The sequence below is a fragment of the Aulostomus chinensis genome, chromosome 6 (genome assembly GCF_037954235.1).
Source record: "Aulostomus chinensis isolate RoL2024-O1b breed Wild chromosome 6, RoL_Achi_v1.0, whole genome shotgun sequence".
NCBI classification, from domain to species: domain Eukaryota; kingdom Metazoa; phylum Chordata; class Actinopteri; order Syngnathiformes; family Aulostomidae; genus Aulostomus; species Aulostomus chinensis.
This window is the reverse complement of record NC_141325.1, coordinates 27,043,631-27,067,705: the sequence shown is the minus strand read 5'-3', so window position 1 is coordinate 27,067,705 and position 24,075 is coordinate 27,043,631. Positions and strand designations below refer to the sequence as shown.

General features: G+C 40.4%; 1 protein-coding gene across 6 annotated transcripts in view; it reads left to right on the top strand.

Moving 5' to 3' along the window:
- ncor2 (nuclear receptor corepressor 2) overlaps nucleotides 1-24,075 on the top strand; it is a 95,062-nt gene that overhangs the window by 19,605 nt on the left and 51,382 nt on the right. For all 6 annotated transcript variants that reach the window (XM_086207280.1, XM_086207279.1, XM_086207281.1 and 3 more), the window contains exons 2-5: nucleotides 4,520-4,715; nucleotides 5,504-5,619; nucleotides 15,354-15,531; nucleotides 19,422-19,604. In XM_086207280.1, the coding sequence (XP_086063406.1) occupies nucleotides 4,611-4,715; nucleotides 5,504-5,619; nucleotides 15,354-15,531; nucleotides 19,422-19,604 (582 nt within the window). In that variant the 5' untranslated portion in view covers nucleotides 4,520-4,610. The remainder of the gene's footprint in view (nucleotides 1-4,519; nucleotides 4,716-5,503; nucleotides 5,620-15,353; nucleotides 15,532-19,421; nucleotides 19,605-24,075) is intronic.

The window sequence follows — 24,075 nt, the reverse complement described above, 5'->3', positions numbered from 1 at the left end:
CAGTAGAATTAAATTGTTTATTGAACTCAGACTCCTGCTCTCCTTGGCTGGCTGGAAGCGGTCTCGGTACTCTGCTAGTATTTCCACAGCCATTCCTAAAATGGAGTGGGAGGGTGTTGGGGGGGGGGGGCGCAGGATGAAATATTGGCTCACACCGCTGAAGAGAGAGAGAGAGAGAGAGAGAAGAGAGAGAGAGAGAGAGAGAGAGAGAGAGAGAGAGAGAGGTGACTGAGTTCATTGACAGTGTTGGCAGTGAGCCATCGACTTGCCTGTGGGTGTCTGTAGCAGTGCCAGTGCATGTGTTTAGCCTCTTGTCTGGAAGGAACCATTCGCCTCAGAGTTTATGTCAAAGCTCTCTCATTGTGTTGGCCCTCTCGTCTTGATTCAGGTTTTTTGTCCTCTGCAGATCTTGTGACTGCCTTCAGACTTGTTTTCATCCTTCTTGGGAATGTCTGTGGACTGGGCAGTCATCAAAGAGAGGCCTCTGAGGAGATCAGCTTATCTCACTTTTGCTTTGTATTGCCGGGCCTCTTTCTGCCTTTTATAACATATTTGCATGCTATGTCAATGTCATGAGGTTTTTTTTTTGTCATCTGGTCTTTCAACAACAGCTAGCTCACTTCCCTTTATGTATCTTTTTATTTGACCAAATCCAGTGAGCAACAGTGCTATGAAAATATTTGAAGTCAAAGTTTTACACTACTTGAGAGAAAGGCAGTCTATCATTGGTTTGAGATTTTCAGTAACATTTTCCAATCTTGTGGCCTCTGAGCCTGTGTTTACAGAGCTCCTCTGTTGAAGCCAGAGCCCTGTCCAACCTTTCGTAATAAAGCCTTTTGCATAACTGAAATTAAGTGACACTTTGTGTTTGTGACAGTTGAGCGGGAAGGAAGGATGGATAGTGCCCCCCTTTGTACTACCAAATGAGTCAACATTTGCGTCCGACAATGGAGGTTGATGCACTGGCACTCTACCAGATGGTTTACTATGCCAGTGATGGAGACATCACATGTGGTGTTGTGAGTTCATACTGAAAAACAATTAACTTGTTTCTACCGTTTGCAGATGATATTACTCAAACACTGTCTAGTTTGCGGGCCTTTGAAGGGACCTCAGCATTGATTGCTATGAACAGAAGTGCAGACCTGGCAATAGAGCTAATGAGCTATTACACATTTTATAGTGACTGGGAATCTGACCTAGTGCCTTTCTTTCAGGTTTTATGTAGAAGTTTATAAAGAATCAAGATTATTATGGAAAACCAGCAAGGAAGTTACCTCCTTTAAGAAGTTGTAAAGATATTGACTTCCTGCAGGGATACATATCCAGGATTTTTGTCTTTGTGAATTGACTCTTAAGATACCTTGCTCTTGTGTATGGCAATAAAATGTGTCATACACGTAACAAACTTATTTGAAGAGTAACTTAGCATGTAGGTTGTGTGCATAACATCGTTAACAACATTAGCATTGCAGTCAAGAGAGAGCATGTTTGATCGTAAGTATGAAGAAGTGAGGAGTAGAGTTGGCTCTTAAGTTCCACGTTGCATTGCAATGTGTGCCTACTTTTGACTGTTTAGAAGCTGCTCCTCTAAATTGTGCCTTCCCAGTATTTTGGGTGTTTTTATATTAATCTAAAGTTATGATACATGCACACTGTTTGGAGAATGTTGCTCACAGAGCAAATCATGATTAAAAAAAAATAACAAAACATTTGCCCTTAATGACAATAATATCACGACACAGTGATAACACAATAATACATAGGAGACAATTCTTCCACAATGCAGTACATTAGCTGTATCAAAAAGTTGAAATGAAGTATGTTTTGCATAAATTGACAACTGAATTAACACAATATCCAACAAAAACATTGTCATAGCAAAGTGTTTAACTTACATTGCTTGGGGGGGGAATCCATTTTAAACTCAACTGAAAAATTCTGAAATTGGTATTGATGGTGTATGGCAAGAGTGCAGCATTGATATTTTGTCTTATTCACACTTTACAATATTGTCAAGATTTCACTGAGCACTCTAGTGAATGGCAACATTTCAGTAGCCATGCCTCTTTTTTGTGCACCTCACAGTGCTGAAACATGAGCTGTAAGAGTGAGGCGTCATGAGTCAGAGGCCCTTAGAAATGGCAGCAGTCCCAATTTATTCATTGGCAGAGTCACAGAGACACATGTCACAAGCACTAGTCCACCTACTACTACTATTACAGGCATTTTGGAGGGCCTCTAAGCCGCTTTTCAACTGCCTGATACCTGCACCAACTCAACTTTAGCTCTACTTGACCTTTATGACTGAAGCTCCTGCCACTTTTTGGCCAAACAATGAACCCTCTTACATTGTCACATAGAACTTTTCCTCCTTCCATCTTGATCTAAACTTCTAATCAACTCGGCATTCAAAGAATTTTTTTTATGTGCCTCAGAGCATAGCCGTGAGATGTACCATGTCAATCACCTCTGATGAATAGTGACATCATCCTGTCAGAACCTAAACCTGTTAACTTGTGCAATTGCTATTGTTAGTTAGCAAATGTTAGTTTACCTGTCCAGCAGAAAAGTGGAACGTTGTCATGGCTTTCTATCCCTTTTTGTTCTTTCAGCTTAGACCAGCGTAGAAATTCTGAAGCAATATTGACCTTTGTCTCGCTCCTTTGTTGGTCTGACAGTATTCAAGGCAAATAATGGAACAAAGCCTTATGCTTCTCAGACATTTCTCTGGTTAATCCAACACCTGGCAACTCCTGAGTTCCTGTGGTGGGGTGATAATACATACATGACATGTGATATCAACGTGTTCATGCTCAAGGCTCAAAGATCTGTAACGTCAGCCAACTTGCTGGAATTTAAATATTATGAACATTTTGGTCCTGATAGAAATGTTTAATAATGATTTTGCAACTATAGTATATTTTTGGGTAAATGTAAACTTAACTCTGCACACTTCTGTGCATGTGTTTTTTTTAATTGTTTTTCTCAAAACTGTTGTCCCTTGCACCCTCAATTTATCACCCATTTTAGTTATTTTTTTCTCCCCATATGCCGCAGTTCATATTGTCACTGTAATAGAATTATAGCTGTCCTCTTGTTGCTCTTTTCCTCCTTCTCTTACGTGAACATCCGTGTTTTTTTCAGAGGATATGCCAGTGGGGTATTGTATCTTAGTTTAGGTGCATCATAAAGGACCACTAGTTTGTTTACAAGTTGATGGAAACATTAAATTAATGTCCCAATACTTGTTTTTTCTGGTATTAAACAGTATCATAGAGACTCTGGACATGAAGAATGGTTGCACTAAGCGCAGGTGCAGCAAGAAGTTGCTTGTGGTTTTATTGAAAGAGACGCACTGAGAATGGGGACAACAGGGTTTCCACGGGTGTTGCAGAATTAGCACATGTGGTCGAGTGAGAGGAGGAGTGTGTAGGACAGACTTTGCGGCATTGCTGTGGCTTGTTTGTGTTTTTGTCGCTGCTGTTGCAAGATGTGCTTGCTCATGGAGATTTGTTGGTTGTAAATTAATTGAAGGAGTGTGGTGCCGGACCTGCTCTACTTGTAGAGAGTCACGAGATAACTTATGTTGTGATTTGGCACTATACAAATAAGTGATTTCACTTAAGGCTATTTGTCCTTGAGAAAATGTGAAGAACCCAACAATCTAAGTTACAAAGTGTTTTACTTGTCAACTTCTCATATTAAGGTATTAGTCCTAAAGCTAGCAACCACTTTGATCTAACCTCTCTGACTCACTTTTAAGCTGTTGCTTGAGTTAAGATACAGAGAATGACGGAAATTCAGTGGTATTTTTATGGACTACCATATTTCTGGATATTCCTAGCTTGGTGTGTACCTGTGTTACCTATATCATCTTTCTGGATATATACATGTCACAATATGTGTAGCTGAGACCACTCATCTCTTACATCTGTGTTATCTGGTGTCAAATCCTACTGCCCAACTCTCAAGGACTACATCTCTGTCATGAGTTATTTATGTTGCCTCTATAGCCCCATTAAACTCAGTGTATTTTTGGGTTACCAGCTAGCTGCTTGACTTGGTTGGTCTCGCACTGTGAGTCCTCAGTGTGAGGATAGTAGGCCATTCACTAAGTGGTGAAGGAGGGGTTTAATCTAGCAGGTGCATGGACTCTCTCCTTCAGTAGCAGGATTGGAGTGGGAGCAGCTGCGCCAGGGAGGAGATGACTTTCTGATTTCTGGGGCTGAAAGAGGAAATGGAAGGTTGCTCTTGCTTAAATACTGTAGATAGATGGATGGACGAATATTCATTTACGAATTAATATTTGCGTTGACACTTGCATACTTGTGCACAGGGAAAATAACACCGTTTGATACAGTGGTTTATGCGCACATATCCGGATGCATTCACACATCTCTAGTTTCACTGGAGATGCCAGCTATTAAAACATACGATTGTACTCGAAGTAACAGCTACGTATTTTGTTGTTTACAGTAATGAAAGTTTATCAACCATGAAATTTTTGTCCCTACAGGTTGCTGGCTAAAGCAAAAAGCCGATAATGCACCGCATCTGCTCTGCAGCCACACCCACTTCCTGCCTGTAGAGGAAGAGGCTGTGCCAGGATGTCCTCTCACCCCCAGTCTGTGCCACCGGGCCGGAGGACTGTGGACACACGGCACCTGCCAAACCCTGCAACCTTACCACTCCAGCTACAACGGGCACATACGGTAAGAGGCCTGCCACACGCCACCTCTAGTGCACCAAGTTTTCTGGCTGTAGCCTTTGTTGATATTGTACTCTATATGTAGTTCTGACTCTGCTTTCTTGGTGGATCTATAGTACAACAGGGGCATAACTCTGATCTACTGACCCCAGGGGGGCCCACACTGGTGTTTCTCCAACAAAAATCTTCCCATGTTACAATGTTGTGCACACAGGAAGGTTTCCTCATTAGTTGTTTAAGTTTAAAGTTCATGTTGTCATTGTGGAGTCTTCCCATTACTTCCACCCACATCTTCTAATTATCAAGATTATGTCCTTTTATGTATCAGAGGCAAAGCTGTCTGTGCCTTTTTAAGAAGAGGCCCCAAAATGAGGCCTCTAGCAGATGTAGACGTTCACTCTGTGACCTCCATTGTCGGCAAGGGTTCTTGTATGTGGGAGAAGCAAAGGTTTTACCCCCTAGGTTCCCCACAGCTGCACCTGTAGTTAATCCTACCACTCCCTCTTGTCATCACGTTCATGACAAGATGAGGTTTGATGGGCATAATCCCGTTTTGTAGAGGGACATGTTGACAGTAGCTTCATGGTTTACCCCATTTGTGTGAAATCGAGAGACATCTAAGAGGAATGACAGCTTGAAAGGGAAGATCTTGATATTACAGAAAAAAACAGGATTGACATGGCATGAAAAATGTTACAACATTGTTAATATTTTTGCATCATTCACAAGGAGCAGGGATCCATGTTGGATTAGTGGCTCAACACTGTATATGTGTTGCTATTTGTGTTGCAGGAAGTGGGACTGGTTGACTACAACTCTCACCATGCCAGGGACTACAGCTCCCACCTGACTCAGCCCCATCGCCGTCGGCCATCTTTACTTTCAGAGTTCCAGCCTGGGAATGAGAGGTAGGTGTGAATATGCTCATTTATAAGGTTTCTTTATAATGAATAAAATAGTAGGCGCTTGTTTTTAATGCAGTGGGATTTACTGTGAAATATGGCTTGTATGAACTCTAATATTAAAAGGAAACATAGCATGCAAATACAACTGCTATAAGAATTTGCTATTTTTCCACTAGCAAGACTTCATACATGCTTTCTTATGCCTTTTCACTGGCTACAACTGTAGGTGGAGACATTATGCTTTTTGCGTATCTGTCTTATCATCCTCCCCATTCTCATGTATGCAACGTCTCAGGAATGCCTGGAGGGATCCCCTCCCAATAAAGAAAGGAATTCTGTGTGCGCGCGTGCATGCTTGTTATCTGCTTTTCTCAACAACCACTCATCCTATCAACCTCAAACTCAATGGGTGCATAACTCGAGTCCCTAGACATTGCAGTGAAGTTGTTGTTTTGTTTTTTTTGAATGGTTGAGGAAAGACAGTCAAGCATCGATGAATCAAGTGTTCCATGATGTTGACATCATGTCCTGTGATGATGCATACAGGTGTGGGTGTGTGTATGGGTGGGTGGTCACTTCTAATAACTGACAGAGCAGAGTGGTTTCTTCAGGTTTGATCCACTAGGACTCGAGGAATAATTAATTTGAGTTTGGTGGTCAAAGGTGAGGATTACCATGAGATTACAAAATACATTTTTGGTGATCACTCAAATTCATATTCTGATTGTAACAAAATTTCACATAATTCTCTAATGGTATAAAACAATCAAGCTCTCTGAGCAATATTCAACTCCACCTCCATAACTCACAAGGAGAAGAGGTACACTGATACTACTTCATACAATTCAATCAAAGTTCTCTCTGTAATGAACTGTGTGTGTAACTTGACTGTCTGGCAGAGGCAAAATACTGTAAATCTAGATAAACCACAAGCATATATTGGTGTTTTACTGTTGACCATTAGCATGATCAAAAGTGTACTGCCATTTAATGAGTTTATATATTGTTCTTGCTGAATTTGATGTGTGGGAGGAAAAAAAACATACCCAGTGGAAGCCTCATGTAGGTCACATTTTTTTTATGCAGTATTATTCTAGCAAAGCCTGTTAACCTTCCTCCAATGTGATCCTTGTGTAATTGGCATCCACAAAAGCCATTACTCTGTTATGTTGTGTGAAATGGCTCTGAGGAGCAATGGAGCATGTAGGTGTATGAAGAATGAAGATGGCAAACATCTTCAGTAGACCAACAATGAGGCAGACACAGTATTGTATGTTGTATGTAGTACATTGTCTCAAGACTCTAGTCTCGTACCCACCAAAGTTGTTTATTATTGGTATAGCAATGCTTTTTTGAAGATTCCTGACGAGCACTTGTAAATAATTTATGTGCAGGCCATGAATTGTGCATGATGCAGGGAACAAGTCACAGAAATATGTTTTTCTTCTCATTTCACTGTTATACAGTAATTTAATTTTTTTTGTCTCAAAATTTGATTTTCAGAAAGTTTTTTTCAAATTAGAAATGGGTACACAGTTGTGTAATAATGGCAAACAGCAGACAGTAGAATGACTACAATGATTTGCTGTTATGTTGTCTTCCTAAAGTATGAGTCAGACGGGATTACAGTCTTATTCTTTAAACACAGAGCAGTGTATTGGCCTGCCTCATGGTTACCATAGCCTTGTCTACAATGTGGGAACAGTGGGTCATGGGTTGCTACAGAAATAAGCACCACACTGTTCAGCTGCTACCAACCAGCTCCTGATTTCCTGACACCTTTCATTCAGTCAGTTTACATAATGCCTGTTTTTGCAAGACAAACAGCTTACAGTGGAACAGTTTTTCAGCAGATACAAAATAACCATTATGTCAATGGGGGAAGACTAGCAGTTAGCCTACTTTTTCCTGGTCTTGCTGGCAGGCGTTTATGGGTGGGGAGGCTTTGAGTTGAATATATCAAGCCTTCAGCGCTCCTTTACACGGTTTAGAATCAAATCTGAAGCTCTCATTTTGCATTCTCATTCAGAGTCTGAATAGTTAATTCTGGCCTTGGCACTCCCTTCGTCTGTTCTCCTCCGGGATGTGTGCTTGTCTTTTCATAAGTCTCAGTAATTCTGCACACCATGTGTCCATTTTTAGGAGCCTTTGGGCTGTTCACATTCTGACCAAGAATCTAAGCTGTATCATGGTTTTAGAGTGTGTGTTTACCTTTGAGGATGGCATTATCTTTCACCAAGTATGAGATGTAACCTTCATTTGCTCTTTAATCATCTTGAACTGAAGGCAAGGTGAAACTTGGCTATGATGTTAATGTTCCAAATTTACTCCAATTACAGGACAGAGAACCAAAACAGTGTAATCAGTGGTGTGCCACTGTGCGTGTTGTTTGTTTCATCGTCCTCTTTACTCCAGGCAATATCTCAGTCACTCCGCCTCTTCCCATCTGTCTGAGATCACCAGACTACTCAAGAAAGCCAGTAGAAACAAACTAGAGAAACATAACCATTTGACAGGGTTTCTTTCCTTGCCAGAGCAGAGTAAAGTGCAAACAAATCTGGTGCAGTAATTTGATTATGTAGCAAACGGGTGTCCCAAATATTTGCACAAATGGCTCTCAGTAGGTGTCTTGTGGATGATTTTATAACCCTTTTTTAAATAAAGATGCACTGATCCACACCTTTTTCAGTTCTGATCTGATATACATTTGCCGACGCTAATTGAAATAACAGAATTCAATTTTCCCTTGGAATATTATAAATGTCATTTTTGTTTTAGGCATTATGTCTAATTACATCAAGAGTAATTTATACTGATGCATGCAATTTGAATGGATAATGTATTCATTTAAATGAGAGACTTTCTTTATTTGAACTGTTTGGGTAGGTGTCAGGTCTCATGTTACAATATGGTGGATTCCTGGTCCAGCCCAAGTTGAGGAATAGTATCTGAATGAATCAGTGCACCCAATGTCCGACCTGATATCCTTCCTCTATTTTTAAATGAATGAATCAGTTGCTGTCCTTTGTATATTGACGTTCAATTATTTGAGATTTGTATTAAATCATACAAATGTTGTCTAACATGATGTATTAAGATTGTAAACTGTGGCTTTGAGGACAGATTTAACAGAAACCACTCTGACCTCTGAACATGATGTCAAAGAATTGCGCTGTCTTACAATGTTAATGAAAGGGATGAATTATTATTGTATCCAGCCGCCCAATGATTCAGACTCCTCCAACAAGTTTGGGGAACTACAGCCTGGTCGTATATCATGTAATTCTTCAATTGGCACAGAACACAGAATCTCCTTGGTGGAGGCAATTACCATTTCAAAATTAAACATTTACAATAATAATGATAATAATTGTAAGACAAAGACAATAATATAAGTTCATTAATGCTGAATTTTTTTGAACAGATTTATGTTGATGTAAGATTTTTTTTCCCCCTACAAAACCATGATGCCTTGTGATTCTGGAAACTTGCAATCCCGTCCAGTGAATTTTGGACGCTGTCTTAGGACTTCTCTCTTTGTCCCTCTTCCTCTGTGTACTTTCTCAGTTTCATTCATCCCAGCTGTGGTGCAGTTAGCCTGGCTTCTCTCTCTGTAAGCAATCCCCTTGCAGCTGCAGAGTTGTTTCTCTGGGGAGCAACGAAGAGATTGGCAGCCGCACAAACACCATCATGCCTTCACAATAACAGGCTGCTATCAGCACACACAATCTCTGTTCTTGTCGTAATGGGACCCCAGCCAGTGAGAAACTAATGGAGCTGTTGTGGGCTGTTGGTGTTTGTGTTTTGTTCCCCCCCTTCCCTCTCATTCTTACTCCCTCTCCTCCCCCAGCTCTACACACATCTCTTTCTCTCATCCTCCAGACAAATCCTCCCTGGGGATCAGATTATTCTGCACGCTCACAAGAGGGAGAGGGAGGCAGAAAAAGGGACAGAGGGAGAAGGGGAGAAGGGGGTGGGCTAGAGCTTGATGATGTGATTATGTAAGTGCCAGCTATCTATGGAGATGAGGAAGTGTGGGACTGCGTGAATGGGGGAAATGTGTTTAGGGGGAGTAGTGGCACACCATCTGGCTATAAATTTTGCCATTTTTTTCCCCTTGGTACCAGTTTGACCCAAACATCCACTATTTATTTCTCTATGAGGTGGATGAGTGCTACTATTTCAGTAAGGTTTGGCAGTATCCAGCTTTTGACACTCAAGACTTTACTTAAATTTTACAGAGGTATATATTATTACCAGCGTATTAACCTCTTGTCTGTTGGAATTTTAAATGCCCACTATGCTATGTAGGGCTCCATAACTGCTGTCTAAATGATTACTTCTGCAACACATCAGTGGAAAGTTTCTTGTGATTTGATTTAAATAAAACATTTCACTATACGCAACAACAGCTGGTATGATAAATTACTTTTTTCATTTTTCTCATTTTGGTAAAAATAAAATGACACTGGCAGGCTTAGAAAACACAGTAGCTATAATATTTTTCCAAAACACAACATTTCTTTTAGATCATTTAAAATTAGCCCGTACATTTGCGTGTTCTAACTCAGTTTGCATAAAATGGTTTTGCAGTCTGACCTTTAGACTAACATTTAAACCAATATGAGCCTCCGTGTGCAGTCCAGAGCCCACAGTAACCAGTGGGTCTGCATTGAAGGGCAGTGCCTACCTCCTTTCACTCGTATAAACCCTGACCTAGTTGGAACAGATTGTGGTGATGACTGATTCTTTGTATAGCCAATGAAATCCCCAAAATGATCATACGCTGTTAAATATGGGTTCTATAAAGCTATACCCTTGTGCAGCAGAACGTGTTTATGACTGTAATGAAACAGACATTGTTGCTATTTCTAAATACCCCAGGATACTGTATTACTGCCCAACCCTATATTTTACCGCACAGTCTCTGAAACTCTTATAATATATAGGATAACAGCCTGGTGTGGTAACTGCAGCTGTGCCAGAAAAACAAACTTCATCACAGATTGCTTTTCTGGTATAGACTGCTATGAAAATTATGGGGGTTAAAAATTACCCGTCAATCCAAAAAAATCTATATGCAGTCTATTATCAGACACACAGAAAATAGTTTCTGATCCAACTCACGTTCTCCAGCAAAATTTCCAGCTCTCACCTTCTGGTAGAAGATTTAAGGTTCCCCAGAGCATGCTGAACTGTTATAAATATTAATTCAGTGTCCATCAAAATTCTCTAGAATAACAGGTAACTGAGGGTGTTGGCAATGATAGTTGTGTAATGGGTTGCTATTAATGGAGGGCTTATAAGTGTACATGATGCTATGTGCTGCTCTTCCTTTTCTTTTTTCTTTTTTTTTTTTTTTTGCCATGAAGTGTGCATGTTTTTATCATCTGAGGAAGTACAGGACAGAATTTCCCTACAGGGATACGAAAGAATATATTATCTTACTATTGTTGAATCATTTCTCTTCCCAACACCCTATGAGGCCCTTTTAGCATGCAGTTTTAATCTTGCACATTACATTAATGACATGACATAACTCCTCTACATGATTCTCAGAGGATAGTCTTGATTAAACCACTCCACCAGCACCCTACTAAACCCAGAGACGATCCGTGCTCCTTGGTACATAGAGAAACCACACACTAGGCCATTGTGGGCCTGGACCAGCAATTATGGTTGTGTTTTCCCTCTTCTCTTCAGAAGCCACTTCCATTTTGACACTGGCAGCGAAGTTACTGACATTCTGGCATCTACCTCCAGGGCCGGCTTCAGAAAACCATTCCTGCTGAAAGAACAGAGAACCATTTACAAGTGGGATAATAAAATTTCCCAGATCAGTAGCTAGTGCAGTTAACATTTGGAAGCAGTGACTACGCACTAAGAATCTACTTAACTGCTGTGTTCTAGCTTTTGGCTGGCTCTGTCTCCCCTCCAATGTTCTAATGGTGTTTAGTGAATGTGATGAACACATACAGAATGTGGTTTGTACTAGCACCACCACCACACACAGCAAATTGTGACTAGATCACATTACAGTGTGGTGCTTCCCCCTCCTTCAGTGGCTGTTAGTGTAATTGTTAGCATTCCAGGCCATCCAGACCAGTTCTAGTTCTGGGGTACAGTATAGGGAGTGCCACAGCTCCTGTTGCATACAAAAATACTTGGATGTAGCCATTTTTCAGGTAGTTACCGAGTAAGGACTGCAAAACCTGCTCCATAGTATGTACTTATTTTTAAAACCATTTGATTTTTGTCTTACAGTGAGTCATAGTTTCCAATTTGCCTGCCTCTCCTTTCACTTCTGGGTAACCAATTGCATGTTACTAAAATTGTCTTCTGTGATTACGTTGAGTCTATAGCAAATCAGGCCAGCTGGCATTTGTGTATTTTGAACACAACAATAGATATTTAGGTCAGCCTCCACGAGTGGTCTCGGGCTTTTGTAAAATGTGCTGTTGTTTGGTCCGTAGTAGCCTGTTAAGGGTTTGATTAGAAGGATTCTTATAAAACACATTAAAGCAAATAAACGAAAACAAAACTGGTCAAATCTTTGGTCATTGACCACGTGATCTGTGTTGTCACTTATCTTGTTTTGACCTAGATTTTTGTTACATGGGATTTAATTGATCTTCATTGTCTTTTCTCATGTAATTTTGATTGCTTTTTACTTAATCTCCTGCTATTACTTGAGTGTGCAAACAGTATACTCTTCTATTTAGGTCGAAACTGGTATTGCACAATGTCGTGCATCAATCTGACTTCACACATGGCCCTTATCCTCTTTTACCCCATTTAGGGAATAGCTCCTCCCTTCTAGATGATCAGATTTTGACCCAAAATCCATCACCGTGAACCTCCTACGCCTCAGCTGTGAGGTTACTGAAAATATATGCATTCAGGCTAGTGAGTTGCATGTTAACCTGTTAATTAGTGGATTTGAACCGATGCTTCGAGGAATTTGGCACGTAAAGGTATTTTAAGGCAAAAAGAAGGATCCTTTTTACATTTGGAACCGTGAATTACCTACAGGTAGTTTCTTCTCACCCTCATTACCTAATATTTGGGTTTATTTGAGAAGTATATTTACTCCAATCATGGCTTCAAAAAGACATATTCTTATGGAATAAATACGTTCAGTATATGCTGTCTTTGTGAAGGGTCTTAAACACATACTGAGTCATTTTTCACTTCTATAAAAAATAAAGGTCTTAAATGAAGCCGCTAATAAATTAAATGATAGATCTAGGTCAGATCTCTCAAAAAGTAAACCTACCTTAATTTCAAAAGATCATACCAGTTTTACAACTCAGTGTTCTAAGGTTGCAGAACCGTGGGAATGCTAACAAAAAGCTGGCATAAACTTGAATCGGAATGCTAATTTTAAGCCTTTTTTTAAAAGTGCGACCTCTTGTGGTTTTTGACAGGGGCCAAAACCTAAGAGACCACTGCCATAGTGGTGGCTGTAGTCCGCGTAATTATATTTATCACTGCAAGACCTTTTAACATCCTTACATGGGTAAAGAGATTGCGATAAAAGGAGGTATTTCATGTAATACTAATTCTGTCATCTATCTTTTAAATTGCCCTTGTGGTTCGTCATATGTAGGAACGACTGAAAATTCCTATCCCTGATCATAGAGGCACTATCAGATGTAAAAACATGAATTATTCTTAATGGTATTTGAAAGGAGGGCTGCACGGTGGTGCAGTGGTCAGCACTGTGGCCTCACAGCAAGAAGGTTCCGGGTTCGAGTCCTGGCTCGGGCGCGGGATCTTTCTATGTGGAGTTTGCATGTTCTCCCCGTGCCTGCGTGGGTTCTCTCCGGGTACTCCGACTTCCTCCCACCATCCAAAGACATGCAATTTGGGGACGAGGCTGATTGGATACTCTAAATTGACCGTAGGTATGAATGTGAGTGTGAGTGGTTGTTCGTCTCTGTATGTTGGCACTGCGATGGACTGGCGACCTGTCCAGGTTGAACCCTGCCTCTCGCCCGTAGATGCTGGGATAGGCTCCAGCCCCCCCGCGACCCTTACTAGTAAGGACTAAGCGGAAGATGACAATGGATGGATGGTATTAGAAAGGTATCACTCCTTACAGGAGGATGTAACTTTGATATTTTGCTTTCCAGGAGGGAACACTCCTGGATTTTCAACTTTAGAACTCTGCCCCCCCACCCCCCATGGATGAAATGTGGATTATGCCTTGAAGTGTTTTTTTTTTATTAACTCTTGCAAAGTTTTCTTTTATGGATTCTTATGTTAAGTTGTTTGCGATGTTTATTGAGGGTGGCCCTTTTAACTTTTTCTGTAGCTCTATGAGGAATTTATTCAAATGAAATGATTTGTAATTTTCAAATGTATAATTTGTGATGAGATGGTCTTTTCTCACTTTTATGTATTGATTAATTGAACTGACTGGCTGCAGTGCCTGTTATTGTTTTTATTGAGCTTGATTGAGTAATCGGCAGCTGGTGTGCTACTTGAGCCAAGTGCCATGGTTTTGGTTGTTTGAGTCTGACGAAGGCCACGCCATCAACGTGTCATTCATTGCAAATTATGCATAAGGAGCCTGGAGTTTGTGAAACTTTTTCTAGATAAATGCAAAGAAATTGTGCTATGACCCGATGTGTTTATAAAGTATAAATTGAGGTTTGTTTCTAGACAGAATTGATCCTCTGCTGTGTGAATATCTGTTTAAAATATTTTTTCAATTCTCTTTGACTATGGCTAAAAACCTGATATGATAATTCAGAACTGTAATTTGGCTTTATTAGCGGTTTCATAAGGCTGGGCGATAAATCAAATTAATCGCACTTGTTTTTGAACAAGATGAAATATCTACCTTGCCAAATAGAGATTAGTGCTTCCTCTGCTTTCACTCAAGCGCCACTGCCAGGAGCTTTCTGTAGTTACAACCGTAATGTAGGCTGTCGCCATTTACTTTGGGATGGCTGCACGTCTGAGCTGTGCCAGTCAACAACAAGCTTGTGTAATCGCAGTAGCAGCTGCTAAAAATGACTAAATGGTACCAAAGAAAGGTTGTCATGTTAACTCAGTGATCTGAAAAGTTTAATTTTGCCAAGTGCGACACAGGACAGGCTACGATGCGGAGTGAAGGTAGTTTTAAAAAAAAAGAGAGGAAAAAAAAAAGCCAAACTTCAGTACCTGAAGCAAAAGCATGCAATGGAATTGGATCAATTTGAGTCTGAAGAGATTTTCAGTTGCCTCATTTTCGATTAGCAACATGTATGACAGCACTGGGCGCCATTGGAGGGGTTTTATGGAAGCGTTGGCATGTTTTTTGGGGAAAGTCATTGCTTTATTTCTGCACTGCTACATAGCTTTTGCAACTGTTTCAACAGTTATCTGTGGAACTTGATTTTTTTTTAGAATTATTTTTTTTATTTTAAACAGATATTGCACGTTGGCAGACTTGCAAACACTAGTGTTTGTTGATATTGCATATATACATATTTTTGATATTAATATAGAAATTTTATTTTATCTCGAGTGTGTAGACTGACCAAATTCTTATGAAATGGAAAAAATTCTTAAGAAAAGAAAAAGCCTTACTATTACATGACAAACATATGTAACAGCTCATGTACATGCGCAGCCTGTATCACAGTTGCATGCCTGTATTAGTTTCTGCCTGTATTTACATTGTACATGCAAAAATTTCTGCTAGCTTACCACTCTAATCAACTCTGATTGTGTTCTCTTCCTTACAGAGGCCAAGAACAGCATATCCGCTATGAGCACATCTATCTACCGGAGCCTAGCGGCCAATCGGAGTTGGAGTTTGCCGAGATCAAACGGCCTCGTTTAGAGATGGGACCAGAGTCTCTGATGAGGCCCTCTTCTCATCGGCCACAGTTGCCTCTGGGAGGAGCTGAGGATGTGGCAAAGGTCAGTAGTAGTTACTATAAAATCATCTACAAATGACGATGGCAGTTTGTAAGATAGTGCAACAAAGTGATCGGCACACAAGCTATAAATAAATGGCTCTTGACTGGGATGCAAACAGCTGCCCATCAAGCATCAGATTATATAATGTGAACTGATATGTACTGTTGCTAGAAAGCTGGGAGTATCACAGTGTTTTTGAATGAACTGGTTGTTAGTAATGTATCAGTATTCACAGAATCACTAGTTTAGCCTTCAGAAGCTGAAAACCTATAAGCGGGAGAAAGTAAAATTTTGATTCATGATTTAGTGGTATTGACCTCTCTTCTCCCTAAATTGTAAGGACTCCACTTTCTCTTTTATGTTATTCGACATACCACCCCAGAAATCATAGAAAGAGATTCTGCATTACAGCTAAGCAGCATATCTTGAGCTGCAGCGGGAAGACTAAGGAGGTTGTGAAACAGCAATTAATAAATAATAGAGCTGACCTAGATTTCAAAAGACTGAGGATGAAACTGTGTGAACTGCACATCAAAATGACTTGCTTGCAGTGTAGAGCTGCTGATGGGGAGGTGTTCCTGACACAACATAGTGTCTCAAACTGCCAGGGGAGGCTTACAACCAAGGAATGGTAAATAGATACAACAGAGGGTACAGGGGAACAACACAGAGTCTTGAGCTCTGTGGGAAATATAAATATTCAGGAATGCCCGCAATTACCCTCAGAGCAGAGATTGCTGTAAATGGAATAAATTTAAAATTACGTAAATTGTGTCACGTGCAATCACTGTATGGAATAAATGCACCAACAGATAGTAGTATAGAGGGGAAGATGGGGCAAATGAGACAAAGGTACAAAGTAGAAAGGAAGAGTAAATGTCAAAGCACAACATGTAACTTTGATGAACAGGGACTCAATGAAACACTAAACTAGCATTGGATGTTGTAGACCATGATTCAGCTGTCATGATTTGGGTTTTTTTACAAGGTGACCTTTATTTTGTACCTTTTATTTTCTACATTTATTGTGAAATTCTTTTCAGTGTATAAGTTGGATATACCTACAGTGGGGAAAGCTGTTACCAGAGGAATTTAGACTTGAGGAGACTTACACCATTTGCAATTTTGAATTAAGTAGCAAAATTATAAAATCCAAATAATCTGTATGAGGAAACCAGTTGTCAACTGACTACTTGCCCGATCACCTCGATTTCTCTCATTGACTCTCTCGTAACCTTGCTCTATCTGATTACCTGTAGCTTCTTAACAGTGAACAGAAAATGATGGAAATGCTCCATACCAGCAGACTTAAATTATAGGTGGTTCCCATGACGAAGCCAAAGTTCAAATTTAGAAGCTTTCCCAAGAACTGCCAAGTAATCATTGCACATGTTTGCAATAAGCCTTTGGCTCAAGTAAGGAAACATAAAGTTGAAAGGATTTGTGCAGGTGTTTGTAGCGCCTTACAAGCCACCCACCCAATTTAGACCGATAAATACAACTGCAGTTAAGAGGTTTTCATTTTTTTGGTCCTTTTTAATGAATATATGACGCATAGACTTCAGACTACATGTTTCAGTCCCACAATCTAGTGCTTACGAAACAGGACACATTCACATAGGCATGCTGCAACGCTCAGAGGTAATAAAAAATGACTTGATGCATGTGCATCCTGAGACATCATGTTGTGGAATGTTCTAAATGGGACTGGCGGTCATCAAGGGCACATAAGCTGTTTGCTGCTCTGGGCCAAAGGCTTAGCTGTTAGCCTGTGACCTTTTCATACTATGTCACAGGTGTGATAGCTGTTGAGGTGCTGCTGCATTACAACAACCAAGGACAATGCAAGGCACAAGACTGAAGGGCAAATTTTCACGGATAGTTTAGTTTTGCCATCAAATCCCTCTTTTTTTTTTTTTTTTTTTAAACCTCTCACAAACACTTCACTCCATGTGGGTTGACAATAAGCATATATCATAGCCCATACACAAATATAAGAATGAAAGCAGTGAATGTTTCATGTTGAGATTCTGGTGACATACACATGTTGTCTAATGATATCTGGATATACACGCTGAGCTGTAGCACTGGGCATTAGGATAGGAGTAATATGTGCACTCAAGGATGTTGACTCAGTGAAGCTATCCCAGGAGCTTTGTCCATTCTTTATATATAAGCTGAATGTTTGTGACTAAGTGGCTTTGAAAAACTTCTCCTTCTATATGGACGATCTCGTCGTGCACTGGCATGTCGGTCTCAGCAGGTCTTTGGGGTTACGATACGGTCTGCCTTGTCCAGATTAGCCCCCTTACATAACCTTCATTTCTGATGTTTGAGGATAACAGAGTACATTACACACTTAAATTTCATTTGATTAGAAGTCAAAATGCTTTATTGTGTTGCACGTCTGCATAAAGAAATGCCCTCGGTCAGAAAAATCAAGCTTTCCCCTGTTAGGTGGGCCCTCAGTCTGCACTTGCATGTGGTGTTGTTACATAAACAGGTGCATGCAGCACCACTTTCATTTCCACACTTGCTTTGCATGTGGCTAGTTAGAGAATTGACTTAAAGACAGAAAGGAATTTTATTGGCAGCGTACAGGCATGGGTAAACCAGAACACATACTTCACTCCATCAAACTGTCTGGGAGATGTCAGGTTGCCTCACTGTCTGACAGGCAAAAATTAGTCATCCTCATTTGGAGTAAAGCTAACCAGCTCCGGAAATGGCAATCAACCTCACCCTGGCCTGTAGTGGCTATAACAGCAGATGGTCATGCATATTTTCACTTGGTGAGGAAACAGCGGATGGTCTATGATGTCACTCAAAAAGTGAATGTACATTTCTGGTCATCGGGTACATTCACAAATAATATTTGTTGAGATGTGTTTTTGAGCAGTTAGGGGTTTAATGACGGCTTGCACTCGTTTATCATTAAGACTCACTGTTTCACTGAGAGATGGCTAAGGGCCATGAAGCAGAAACTAAGATGTGATTTAAAAAAAACATTTAACTCACACAATTTGAAAATTTATCTGAGTAATTACATCGAAAAAATTAATCTGAATTGCAAGATGTAAAATTGGGGGAATAGTGTGATGATATGAGCCCATGTGCTGCCACCCCTCCATCGTCAGTGACCATGACAGCTTCGTAGGGGGAATTGTTTCATGATTACCCACTTCAGTAAGAACCTCGCATGCCTTATATGACGTGTCAAACTTTCCTCTACATCCTGAAAACATTTCTTGTTTGCGACATAGTCCACTAGTAGTGCCATCTGCCAGTGCTGCACATAATTCTGGCTGCGGAGGCTGTGACCTCATTCATTAGTGCGGTCGAGTGACAGAGGCACTACACTGGCTTTCATTACCCAGTGGACTTAATTACTGGCTTGTGTTACCTTCCCAAAGGATACACACTTAGTGCGTTTACATGATGGCAGAGTAGCCGACTTACCTGGTTAGTCCGACTAAAACCGTACCTCCAAACTATGTGTAAACATGTTAGTCAGACGACAGTAGTCCAATTATATGACCTAATCGAGCTAAAAATGCAGCTCGATTAGGTGCAGCTGTGCATGTAAACCCCCTGTGTTTGTACAGTTTTTTTGTATGGTTACATAGAGGCCTAGCAATCACAGGATGGCTGTCTCTCCGCAGGAGGGGAAATGGAAAGCAAAACATGCACCACTCAGCCATAATAAACCCCTTTTTGACATCCTTGATTTCTCTTTGTCCCCACTCTTCCCTCTCCCTTCAGAATTCATTAGATTATTTTTATGTTTGACTTTTAACAGTGAACACACCACATAGCCATCAAATCATATATAAGTTTAATTGCCTATTCAAAATTATCTAACCATTTCACTTTTCTCTTTGCTTCTGTAGGAGCGTGGAAGTGCCATGGGCAAACTTGAGCCAATCTCCCCCGTGAGCCCGGTTCACATGGACCCGGACTTGGATCTGGTGCCAGCTCGCTTCTCCAAGGAGGAGCTGATCCAGAACATGGACCGTGTGGACCGGGAGATCACTATGGTGGAACAGCAGATCTGCAAGCTTCGCAAGAAACAGGTTTTTGAATTTATGGATTTTTTGAAAACATTTGAAATTACAGAGGCTTGTTGCCTTTCTAGAGATTGTGATGTTACAGTTGCCCCTAGAAGCCCATGTGTGCCACGGAGATAAAAGGTTTGATAATAGATCTGTTGTCAGAGCTTATAGAATTAAGGTAATGTGCGGACTGTGAACTGGATCTAAATAAGAGCAGGCTATTAGAACGCATCCTCTCTTGCATATAGCATCAACAATGAGAGAGTAACTCCCCTCCTTCCATCCAAGGATGAGATTTGCTTTGGATGTGGCCGTGCTGGGCCGATGCATAAAGTATAAATCTGGGAAGGCAGTTATTGCTTCATGTGGCTTAAAATTCTTGAACGGATTGCAATGGTGATTTAAGTACTAAAGACTTCCAGTTCTCCTCATGATGTAATTCATATGCATTCAGCTCATATTTATAAGGTACCTCAGTTTTATGTCTTATTTCGTCATGTGCTTGCTCATGTTCAAATTGCTGCCAGTGCTGGCAGCCCTTTGGATTTTGCTTGGTGGCAGTGTTTCACTTGTTGAAAATGTTCAGTTGATGTTTTCCAAACTGACTTTGACTGTAAAACTTCAGTTGGCATGGCGGCACTAAAGTCTGCAACAGACTTTTCTGTGTTGTAATCGCTGTATTCAAGCTCGGTTACTGGCTCTGTTCAGTATGCCACGATTCTGTCCATGCACTCCTCCAGTCAGCTGCATTCCCTCCTCTCTTCTCTTTGGCTTTTATTTAGGAGAAAAGTAGGTTAAAAATACATACCGCTATAAATAACAGTTTCCCTGGGGGAGGAGGAGGATTATGGTGGAGGTTTTGTGACTGCTAAACCACTCATATCCCTACCACACTGTCTCCCTTTTGGCAGCCAGCCCTGTTTTGTGGAGCAACAGTATTGTTGGCTCAGGCATGCCAGGATATTGAACATACTGTTCATTATACACACTTATTAAAGAAAAAATACATTTTATCATTCAAATGTAGCATTTGGTGGTTGTTTCTGTCCTGGAGAAACCTCTCAGTGAATCATTCTGTGAAGCTAATGAAATAACTTTAGACCACTAAATCATCTCTTTGCTCAAGCTACAACATAAATGTTTAACTTGAGATATACTAACTATTGAAAATGACGGGAAGCAATAAACTAGGTTGTAGTCACCACTCTGTGGTTCTTTTAAAGTGCAGTAGGATGTTTTTTTGTTGTTTTTTTTTCTGGACTGTGAAGGGCTTCTAAGTTATACACCAACCAGTCACATGCCGAGTATTGACTTTTACGTTTTGTGTTTTGACCCACGAAATGTAAATTGGCAACTTTAGGTAACATTTTCCTACAAAAGCTACCACCTGAAAGTTTTGTGCAAGGCTCCTTGCTAATAAAAACACTTTAGTATTCAATTTTGGACAGGAATTAAACTGGAAATGACGGACAGATTCCATCCTTGCTATGCACAAATCAAGGTCCCTCCCCTTCCTCGATACACACACTGGGTTTTTTATGGATAGATTTTACAGTCAGGCTCTCTTCAAGCATTAAAACATCTGGAGTAATTAAGTGGTAGGGTAAAACTTTATTTAAAGTGTTCTGGCAGAGTTAGTGGAAGAGCGGGTTTGGGGCTTAGGTTACCTCCAGCCTGTGTCACGTCAGCCAAGCTCAGGATAGCTGGTTTATTTTATTTTACTCAGTGGTAGGCTTGGAAAGGGAAGGGGAGGTCTCTGTGGGAATGTCTGCTTCCCTCACCAGATGCTTATCCCGGCCTATCGTGGCACATGATGATCCATCTTGCTCCACTCTCATGTGAATCCTCTGGAGGCTGCTTTTCCCCCCTTCTGAAGCCCCTGACAAGAGATGAGAGGAGGGAGTTGGGGGGCTGACTTAACTGTAGATCAGCTAAATGCAGACCACTGAAGGTCTCTTGTCCTCTGCTTTCACATAGCAGCTTCCAGCTGAATACACTGTGCTGCTCATTCCATCGCACTGCCTGGCTAACACTGATAGTACCAAGCAAAGTCTGGTATTGAATGTTTATTTTCCAATTGTTGCCATTTTTGATTGCTCATAAATTCCAATTAGGCTATGAGGAAAATTCTGACTGTCGCGCAATATATTGATGGGACACTGACTATTCTACAGTAACTAAACTAGATTTCTGTTTGATGTGATTCCTCTACCGAGAGAGTATTTTGATCACTTTTGATGATCCCGGTCAAGGAGGTCATGTTTTCTGAAAGATTACACAAAAACGATGAGGCTCATATTCATCATGCTTGCTGAAGGGTGTATCAGGGTGCAACAGGAGAGAACCCATTCAATTCTGGACCCAGTCTGTTTTAGCGAGAGAAGAAATGTTTATTTTATTTTTTATAAAAGCATGAATGTTTCAGCTCCGATGCGCGCGCGCGCACACACACACACACACACACACACACACACACACACACACACAGGTGAGAGATAAATAAATGAGTAAAACAAAGGTGGCACAGGTTGGAGAATATGTGTGCCATACGCAGGTATGTACAGTTTTATGTATTTAATTATACCAATATGGAACAAATAAAGGACATTAAGGTCAAGTTTGTAGAGAAACAAGTGACGGTTTAGACACATAGAAAATAATCAAAAAAACCCAGCCACCCTCGGTTTGAGATTTCAAGGACACATCACTTGGTGCATACATTTTTCCTTTCATCCGTTTGCTTCACTGTAATTAAATCCATGGGAAGTCTCTTGTCATGCAAATGAATAGTTGTGAAAAGACTATTAGAAACCTGGTTACCATTATGTGGCCAATATATCATTGGAACTTTTGAAATAAGGTCTCTACTGCCTTCCCCCATCTCCACTATCAGGATTCTTGTTTGCATGGCATACAGTTTAATCAGTGACTGGAGAGAGCTGTTTACTTATGTGCAAATAAATGCCTGAGCACCACACTCCTTTTTCTCTCCGCCCTGATTTTGATATGCAAAATAGTACTAACAGGCCCTACACGTGGTCTACCTCTCTCACCCTGAACTGGAAACGTGATAAAAGCCACAAATTGAACCTTTACCAAATATACAAGGTTGATAGACTATGCATAGAGTCTAGAGGAAAATGATCCCTGGCATTAATAGTAACATAAATGAAATAAATGGGAGCGTGCAATAGAGGCTTTCAGTCTGATGAGTCAGAGGAGAAGCAGTCTGGTATAAAGGTCGATGACGTATATGACTCTAAGATAACAACTTCTTGTCATTTTCAACAGTTTTTTCATAGCAGATATTAAGCACGACCCCGGTTCTTTGAAGGAAGACGGACCATTCTGGATTAAGGTGTTTTTGATGACGCTTGAGACTGAATACCACTGTGCCCCAGTGCCAGTGGGCATTACATTGGGCATTGTTGTCTGGGGTTCTGTTAGTTCCCTGCAAGTTGGCATGTTCCTAAGTAATCAGTTATTTAGATTTCTGTATCAAGAAGCATAATGCATTTGCAAAATGATTACCCCCCCTGCCCCATTTAAACATCAATATTAGCAAATCATATCATCATCAATATATTCAACATTACTGTATATCTTCCTCATGTTTTGCAGCCCCACTTCTCATGATATTACTCTAATGAGCATATGAAAATTGGAACCATCTTAGACTCTTTATCAACGTTATCTTGAAACTGCTCCTTTCTCTGTTACATTAGGAAACTTGGTTATATAATTTGTTTTAAGAGTTCATATTAATTCAGTCTCATTATCGCCTGTCATTAAAAGAGGAAAGGAGGTTGCTGCTTCCACATTTTGTGTATTGACTTAATTATGTGTGGGAGGATTGATGATCTTGACTAATTCATGTGCAACTTTTCATCGTCTGGTTAAAATACTAAGTGGGATAGCCATCTTCTTCCAGTGCATCTTGATTTCATTTCTCCTTAAGTATTTACAGTAAATGTTAATGGCAAATGTGAGTAAAAACTCCCTTTCCTGTGGATTAGGCGTGCACACACACACACACACACACACACACACACACACACACACACACACACACACACACAGAGTGTGATGAGATGTAGTAGGTGAACTGCAAATAGTGAATAGAGTCGACTGCAGAGAACAAGGAGAGAAAAAGCTCTTGAGTGTAAATAAGAGTAAAACCCAGTCGAGACTCTCACACGAGCTGAGACACGCACATAAAATAAGTATATAACCTTAATATAACATTCCCTAATACAGTGAATCCTATATTTTTATATAAGGATTTGACAACGTAAACAGTAGTTGTCAGGGATCACAACCAATGATCATTTGACCTTTATGAATCAAAACTCAATAGTGTAAAAGTCAACTTTCCATCAATGTATATTAATATACATTATGAATTATGCAGTAGTGCAGGTTGAATGAAACTACCAAATTCGGGGAAAAATCATTTTGCAAAAAGGCCCTATAAGTTGTCTTTTTCCTTTTT